The sequence below is a fragment of the Perkinsus marinus genome (genome assembly GCF_000006405.1).
Source record: "Perkinsus marinus ATCC 50983 genomic scaffold scf_1104296974734, whole genome shotgun sequence".
Taxonomy (NCBI): Eukaryota; Perkinsozoa; order Perkinsida; family Perkinsidae; genus Perkinsus; species Perkinsus marinus.
In genome coordinates, this window is record NW_003201001.1 from 99284 (window position 1) to 108281 (window position 8998).

General features: G+C 39.7%; 1 protein-coding gene across 1 annotated transcript in view; it reads right to left on the reverse strand.

Moving 5' to 3' along the window:
- The window catches only part of Pmar_PMAR008420 (pelota, putative), a gene marked incomplete at both ends in the record, with an annotated part of 9364 nt that extends 2182 nt beyond the window's left edge, over positions 1 to 7182 (reverse strand). The window contains 12 exons of the mRNA XM_002765774.1: positions 391 to 466; positions 618 to 724; positions 1258 to 1311; positions 2251 to 2332; positions 2871 to 2960; positions 3006 to 3113; positions 3436 to 3566; positions 4156 to 4237; positions 4538 to 4677; positions 5400 to 5495; positions 5881 to 5976; positions 7129 to 7182. Of these exons, the coding sequence (XP_002765820.1) occupies positions 391 to 466; positions 618 to 724; positions 1258 to 1311; positions 2251 to 2332; positions 2871 to 2960; positions 3006 to 3113; positions 3436 to 3566; positions 4156 to 4237; positions 4538 to 4677; positions 5400 to 5495; positions 5881 to 5976; positions 7129 to 7182 (1116 nt within the window). The remainder of the gene's footprint in view (positions 1 to 390; positions 467 to 617; positions 725 to 1257; positions 1312 to 2250; positions 2333 to 2870; positions 2961 to 3005; positions 3114 to 3435; positions 3567 to 4155; positions 4238 to 4537; positions 4678 to 5399; positions 5496 to 5880; positions 5977 to 7128) is intronic.
- Positions 7183 to 8998: the final 1816 nt, after the last annotated feature.

Sequence of the window (8998 nt, forward strand, 5' to 3'; positions counted from 1 at the left end):
AAAACTCGGAAAACTCGAAAACAGCTAAATGCATAAAAAACTTTAATGACGGAGAAATGTCCTACCCGGGGATCGAACCGGGGACCTATGTAAAATTCATTGATCGAGTCCTTGGACGGGGACTCAGTGAGCTCCGCCTCTTCTTCACGAAGGCCTAGTGGCGTAATACTCCATGTGTAAAATGCGATATTCGTGATAAGAAGGGAATTGAAAACAATTCGCGCATAACACTGAAGAAATCATCCCATATCACGTCAAACAAATCACGTGTTATACGCGTTATTCACTGCTCACAAGCGTTTTCGCGAAGTGGGCTGTGAAATATGTGGTGAAACTCCAGTGCAAAACATTTTATAATTCGAGACTCATACCACTCCACGGACAACTTACTCTCATCAAGTGATCCATAAACACACCAATGACCAAAACTCGGATGCTCATAAGAGTTCTCAACCACAAATCGAACCTAACCATTTACATTTCGCGCTCGCCCTGATGATCGATTTCTCACCAAAGTCTCCACTGATCCAGGCAACCATATACTAAGCAGGAATGGACACAATATAATACTGTACCTGCAATACCAGTGAAAACAAGAAAAGAAAAAATTTCCTCACAATTCAAAAAGTATTATTCGAATCCGATCCACGTAGAACACCGACAGGAAACTCGCCTTGCATCGCTCGAAATTATACAAGAAATCAAATCGGCACGCCGAGTTGGACTGAATAAAAACAAGTAAAAGTGAACAATGGTGTCCATATAAAAATTCCGAGGAAATTTTTGCAAATTTTCCTTGGTGTGAGGAAATGCTGTACACAGGTGTCTCCTGTAATTTTATATTCTTGTGATACTTGTCTCCCTTGCTAGCTCAGCATATACTTATTGATTACTGTACTGATCAAACGTTAAAAACTACTTGTTAATAACTCTTGTTGACTTATCTAATCCTAACACTTGCTTTCCACCCAAATTTCTACAATTAGTGAGGAAACTCCCCAACACAGCAAACATATTTTCCTCCAAAAATACAACTTCTACTGTGGCGCGCCCTAGGAGTAAAATAGAGATCGATATCTCTACATAAAAGAAATGTGTCATACCATAATTTCGCGCATACGTCTTGTTTCACCGAGAAACACCATTTTTCAGAATTGCAATTATCATCAAATCGCTGTCGAGCAAAAAGACATCAACTCATCTCACAAATCGATCAAGATGGCGAGCGCTTTTTACCGCAACACTGATAAATCTCACCTCGTTCAACTCCTCCCCTTGCACGATCTGTGACATTTGCGGTAGATAATGTATCTGCCGAGAAACGACCGCTGACAATTTCTGATAAAAAATCACCAAAACAGAGCTCACTGTTTGCAACAGTCGCATAGTAGCAACCCAGGCATTCAACGGTGTTGCTGATACAGATGACATCATCCCTACTCCTTCACCACTTGAACTGATGAATTATGAAACAACCAGTGTTAGAAAACTCCGCACAGTATTCTCAGTTTTATTGGAGTTTCACCCGTTTTACGCGAAGTGGAGTAAGTCTCGGTGAAAAACGCGATATTCGCGGTATGCCGTGGTCGTGAAATGTGTTTTTCACTAGTGTTTTTCACTAGTGTTTTTCACATCACGGATGAAATTTCATTATACAAATTAACACGTGAATCGGATAGAAACTACAGGGCGTTTACAATAGGAAGTAATCCCTACTTCACCACTTGGAAAAATACAAAAACATCACCATAGTCGCCAGTGTTGGAGTAGGAATATACGTTTGCTTTCCTCAGCTGAGCTCAGCAGAGTTTCCTCACTATTTATATACAAATTCGAGTAGAAGCGTACAAAAACCAATAAAAATTTCCACCAAAAAATCATCACAATTCGCATCGAGACCACAGGAGACATGCGATACGACACCACACGAACTCATATAGAAACGTCATCATACGAAATGTAGTGTTAAAGGAATATATGTTCGCTTCCCTCAGCAGAGCTCGATCACGACTCATAGAAGTGTACAGAAACCAACAACAATTCTGGTATAATTCAAAAAATATTTCCTCAGCATCGTATAGGACTATCACGCCACTTCACGGGTCGAAATTTTCACATTCCCATCAACACATGTAGTTGACCATGTGCATATCTCCTCACAGTGGGGCGATATGAAAAACATATTTCACGACTACTGCATCTCACCGCGAATATCGCGTCTGCACTCCACGTAAGACGATTACGACTTACCCGATTTCCCTCCTTTTCCCACCAGTAGAAGATTCTCGAGGCGACGACGTCGTCGCTCTCAACGGGGCAGACGCTGAAGTGGCTGACAAATACGAGCAAGTAGCTGATCTAAATTTGAGCGATAGAGGTTCGTTTTCCTCAGCTCAGCACGATTTCCTCACTAATTGCAGAATTCGGATAGGAATATACAAAAACCAATGAAAAATTCACCAAAATTTCCTCACAATTTTCATATTGTCACCACCACATGTAGTTGACTACATGAAAATATTTTCTCCGATTTTATATGAGAATACTTCCTAGGTGGTGATAGAATTCAAATCGACTCGTGCGAAAAATTGTCACTACAGTGGCGTTTCACCCGTTTTACGTGAAGTGAAAAACGCGATATTTGCGGTGATATGCAGTAGTCGTGAAATATGTTTTTCGCTAGTGTTTTTCATATCGCGGGTGAAACTCCGTTCACTTAACAATTTTTCCGATTTTTCAACATCATAAACTGGATATGGCAAAAAACAAAAATGAACGAAAAAAGCCAAGAAAACGGAAAAAGCGAAAAAAAAACGAAAAAAAACAAAAGACCAAAAAAAAAACAAAGAAAAATAAATTTTTGCGATCACCATAATTTACCATCAGCAGTTTGCCCACGTTCACCATCATCAGTCGATCGACTCACCAAAGATACTAATGTGCCCGAAACCGCAAGATACCTAATAGGTTCCCCTACAAAGATTCAAAATAGGCCCGATTCTTACCACAGAAGATTCTTCCCAGCAAATACAACATGTAGTAACGGCGAATCATCCCACAACGCCAACGCGAACAAGGTCGCAGCTATGCTACCGCAAACGTATTTGATCAACCTAAATTAAAAAGCATAGCGGAGCGAAGGCAACGCATGCGTGCCGCAAACAAATCTAATTAGCATGTGAAAAAATTCACCAAGATAATGCGGAAAACAAAAAATAGCAGCGGAGCGAAGGCAGCGCATGCGTACCACAAACAACACTAATCAGTGCGTAAAAACATCACCAAAAAATGAACGAGAATACTCATCAAAAATCACAGCGGAGCGAAGGCAGCGCATGCGTACCGCAAACATTTAATCATCTTGTGAAAAAATCACCAAAATAATGAGAAAAAAACGAAAAAAATCACAGCGGAGCAGAGGCAGCGCATGCGTACCTTTTAGTAGCTCCTTGTATCGGTGTTGTTCCCCAACTCATATTAACAAACGCTTCCGTAACGCTTCCTCCTCCCCTCGGTAGCAACGCTGAGTTCAGTCGCGAACGATGAAGATGTGGTAACTCTAGAAACTAACAACAACAAAGTGCAGTGAGAATTATACGACGTGAATATATCAGCACTATGTCAGCACTATTGGAAAAGTATATGTTCCATTTCCTCACCTGAGCTCAACACTTTCTTCACAAATGATATAATTTTCGGCACGAAAACAATGGAGTTTCACCCTGGTGATATGAAAAACACTAGTGAAAAACATATTTCACGACTATTGCATATCACCGCAAATATCGCGTTTTTCACGGAGTTTTACGCCACTTCACGTAAAACGGGTGATTTAACTCCAATAAGAATTTCATCTTAAAGCAGTGTCAAAAATATCCACGACTATCTGGAAAAATTTCCCGAAATTTTCATTGCTTTTTATACACGCCGATCGAAACTCCATAATTAGTGAGGAAATTCGCAAACTCAACTGAGGAAAAAATCACACGCACATACCGATGCAAATAGGTGTAAAAAACTTGTTTGTGAAATAATTTCTACATTTTTTTACTCTCCACGATGTTCGCACTAGGTGAAAAAATCCTCCGGAAAAATTCACCCACTTCCGAAATTTCAAAAAAAAAACTCCAATTTTTCCGCATTTTCCCGACCCACCTCCCGAGTATGAAATTTCGCCACATTCGTCCACTCCCTTTGCAAAGGACTAGCTCGGGCGCTTCTAAAATCATCCGTATATCTACAAAATATCATCATAAACGGTGACGAAAATACGGAATTTTTCACCCACTTATTCTAACAACCCTTATATCTACAAACACGATGAAGAATTTTATTAACTCGAATATGCAATCATAAATGGTGACCAAAATACGGAATTTTTTACCCACTTTTATTTATAAACGATGAAGCATCCTATCAACTAGAATTTATAATCAAAATACGCGATGTGAGAATCCGGGCTCAACGATTTCACAAATTTCCAACCATTATAGCGAAAAAAATCCGAAAATTTTCCCGGAAAAAAAATTTTCCTCACTTTAGCCAGGTAAATAAGAAGCTCATCATCAACACTGGTATCAGCGTAACGAAGGCTACGAGTCCCCAAAGTCGGAGGCGCTTCCTCAACCTTCTCGCGAACTCCTCTGTGGTTATCTCGGGAAATAGCTGCTTCGAATGCTGAAAAAAATGGCAAAAATTGACATTTTTTCGGAAATTTTTTTGTAAATCACTGTAAATACTATTGAATTGGTATTAATTATCGTAAATTTTACCAAAATTATGAGAAATATTCCGAGGCATGATGAATGATCATATATAGATAAAATTCACAATGAAAATTCACCAACAACAGAATAATCGATCACGTGATCGATTATCGAATTTTCGAATTATACTGTTTTAACTGAAAATTTTTTACCAACAAATAACTGGGGGAAGTCATCCTATTCGGAACTAAAAATATCTTACGAAACCACCATACCGCACTGCGAAGATTTCAATGATTCACTCAGAAAATTTGCACAAAAAAAGCAAGTCAAAACGTGTCGGTGATACTACGAAAATTTTTTTGGGGAAAATTTGGAAAATTCTCATCGAACATTTCCATCAGAATTTGTATATATACTTCTATAATCAGTGAGGAAACTCTGCTGAGCTCAGCAGCTGAGGAGAGCGAACATATATTCCTACTCCTACATTTGATATACAGCAGTGGTGGTGTTGGTAAAAAATAATTGGTTTTTCTAATAGAATGCGAGGAAAGAATTTTTTATTAATATTCCATAATTCTTGTTGGTTTTTGTAAACTTGTATAATTAGTGATGAAACTCTGCTGAGCTCGGCAGCTGAGGAGAGCAAACATATACTACCAAAAATGGGTAAAATCGTCACATATTTACCTCATCGATTAAACACGGCATTATCAACGTTTTAATAACCCAATTGACGGCGTTCGAGGCCACGAAGTGAGAAGGTAGGGAGACCCACGGAGGAATCTGAGTTTATAGAAATCTATCAATTTCCGAAAGAATATAAAACTACTCGCGAACCTCGTTGAGAAATTCTATACTGTGCACTCAGCTTTGGAGGAATATATTTTCGCTTTCTTCAGCTGATCTTAGAAGTCTCCTCACTAGTTGTGAAATTCGGGTAGACAGGAAAAATTTCCGAAAATTTCCAAAAATTTCTCCACGATTTCCATATTGTCACCAACACATGTAGCTGAGTATATATTCTCCCAGATTCTAAAGAGTATTGAAATCGAGCCATTCGCGAAAAATATTCAAAACTTAGTTCACATCTCCCTCAACTCCTGCCGTTTCTATTTCGCGTACCATAACTCCGCGGAATTTTAATTTTTTTCACCGCCGAGATCCTTACCATGCTCAACAACGGTGATTCTTCTCCTTGCAGAAGCAGAGCATATGATGAATCTCTCATAAGAAGGTTCGTCATCTCTACGATGGAAATCCTAGCCTGACAAAAAATACCACTTTCGGACCTATTCCGTATCTTCATCACTCAACCTAAAGATACGCTACATACTGTTTCCAAAGTAAATCAGATTTACAAATTTGTCAAAATTTCACATACCCTCCACTTTTCAAAAAACCGAGGAAATTTCAAAGTATCAGAGAAATTTATGTTTCCTACACGATGGAGTTTCACCCTAGTGGTATGAAAAAACACTAGTGAAAAAATATAGCGGTGATATGCAGTAGTCGTGAAATATATTTTTCTCACTAGTGTTTTCCATATCACTAGAGTGAAGCCCCAATTTTGAGAAATTTGTGGAAATTTCTGGGAAATTTTCCGGTTAAATTAAATTTTTTCCCAAATTTCCATATTCCCTTTTACCGACCTGTAACATGCACCACATTTGTCTGCCTTCCATCACGGTTTCATCTCCTCGCGTGGCGCCGTTTTGCAACCTCACGAGTCTTCTAGCTACTTCAGCCCACGAAACGGCTTGCAACGGCGAAAACGATACTGTTTCCGAATCCAATGGAATCTACCGTAATATTGGAGGAATATATATGTTTGCTCTCTTCAGCTGAGCTCAGCAGAATTTTCTCACTGAGTAAAGAATTCCGATAAAAGTGTACAGCAGGCAACAACAATTTTCGAGTTGGAATTGCCGATGACCCCTCATACACCTCTGCTAAAATGAGGATCGATTTTTGAGGAATACATGTTCGCTCTCATCAGCTGAGCTCAGCAGAGCATATAAAGTAGGCAATCGTCCACATATCATGGGAAAATATACACACATCCATTCGGTGAAAATATGAAAATTCTGAGGAATTTCGGGGAGATTCCCGTTGGTTCGTCCAACTTTTGTAAAACACATACATAAATGTCATACATTTGTCATTACATCATTACATTAAAATTACATAAAATTACATCATACATTTTTTTTATATTTGTCATACATAAATGCCAAACAATAAGTGAGTAAATTTCTGAGCTCAGCTGATGAAAGCGATCACATATTTCTCCAAAACTTGAGTTACTTTCACGACCGTGATATGAGAAACACTAGTGAGAAATATATTTCACGACTACTGCATATCACCGCGAATATCATAGTTTCACGGGTAACGGGTTAAACACTATAGATATTACCCCTAAGTAGTCCTGATAGTAGAACGCTGCATCCCTCGCCTCCTTAACAGTCATGAACGCTCCTGCTGCCGCTAGTCCCCAGAATGTCAAAGTGCCCAGAAACGACCTGAACTTTCGAAGTTCTGCTGATTGCGGGAAAAAAATTTCAGATTTTTGCTCTAAAAAATCTTCCCAAAAAATAAAGAAAACCCTAATCTGCTATACTACAGTAGAAGTAAACAGGGAATACTTATGAGTCGAAAATGTCTATCAGTTTTCGAGAAGTTCTCGAATCTTCAAAAACCCAAAAACTCATTTTTTCAGGCTGAGATGACATGCGCTATGCTAAAGTAGGTATGATGAGAATATTTCAATTTTTGGAAGATTCTTGAGCTCACTAGGAGGACGAAATCGTGATCCGAAAACTCCCAACCCGGGAAAAGTCAGTTTTCCGCTTTTCTACTACAGTAGCAGCACGAATTTGATGAGCCCCAAACCCGCCAAGGGGTTGCTCTTGAAGAGATGGGCGTTGACACACGTCTCGGGGCTGGTACCTGAGGAGGATGACAAAAACGATGATACGGTGTTGTGGGTTCTGCAATAAACAGATAGCAAACTTCTACGGCATACGGCGAATTTCCCATAAAACAGCAAAGACTATGCTGGGACTTGCGCGGTGCTCGAGTGTTTTATATATAATGTGTTAAAGGTTAAATCGACGACTTAAAACGGCGATCACAAGAATTGTACCTACGATCTATCGATTACAAGCTTAATATCCTAACCATTCCACCAAAGAGTCACTAAATATTTTAGTGACATTGAGAAACAACCCCCCAGACCCTTGCCTTTTATACTACATGATAACAGCGAGCTCCAATCTATCAGAAAACACAACGTGAATGCAAAAGTGATGGTGAAAAGGACGGCCAAGAGGTTGCCTCTGAAAACCACATCCAACTAAAGGCACGATATCCAACCTAATCCGTATCTTACATGGTGTAACCTAAGATACCATAAAAGCCTCCTCCACGGTAATAGTTGTAGACCGCCGCTAGGAACTTCTCGATGTCACTCACCTGTTAAGGGAGCATCACACCGGGAAAATACCAATCCATACCATCTCTACCGGATCTTTTATACGATTCATAGGCTACTCACCGTTGACGTCACGTGTTCATGTACTGAGGTGTAGTACCAATCTAACGATTGTTTTTTATCAAGTTTTAACAACATCTACTTAATGGAAAATGAATAATTTGTGAGTCAAGAAGATCATATTAGAAATCAGCATTACTCTCTGAGAAGTTCCCATCAAACTTGAACTCTGCCACAGTCGCCTCGTATTGCTGCTACCATCCATTGTACTTCCGAAATCAGAAGACGACGCCGTGACCGAGCTACTAGTCGAAATCGAACCTCTAGTGGTAGGCAGGTCGAACATGGGAGCATAGGGACGATTGACTGGTTCGAAGGGAATCTCCGATGACATTATAAACTATCACTGCTATGAAAGAAAGGTATCACGATAGAGATGAACTTGCTCTTTCTAGCGGTTATATCGTCGTTGGAAGTACACCTAGTCTTACGTTGAGTAGGACTACTGGTGATAAAGATTCCGCCGATTTCCATGAATAAATGACCTCGTGATTCACCGATCAGTAACTTCCCCGAGAACCCGAACGTAACAGAAGAGAAATCGTTCGGCAGAATTTTCAATTATTTCTCAGCGATCCAACATGTTAATTTCAAGCATAGACTATCCTCGACGAGTCTCTCAGAAGAACAATGGGTTGGGATGTCATCGGGTATCTGTTGGGATGACAACATTGGGGTAACGAAACTCACACTAGCAAGGGGTCGGCGTATAAGATACACAAAACATCGGGCG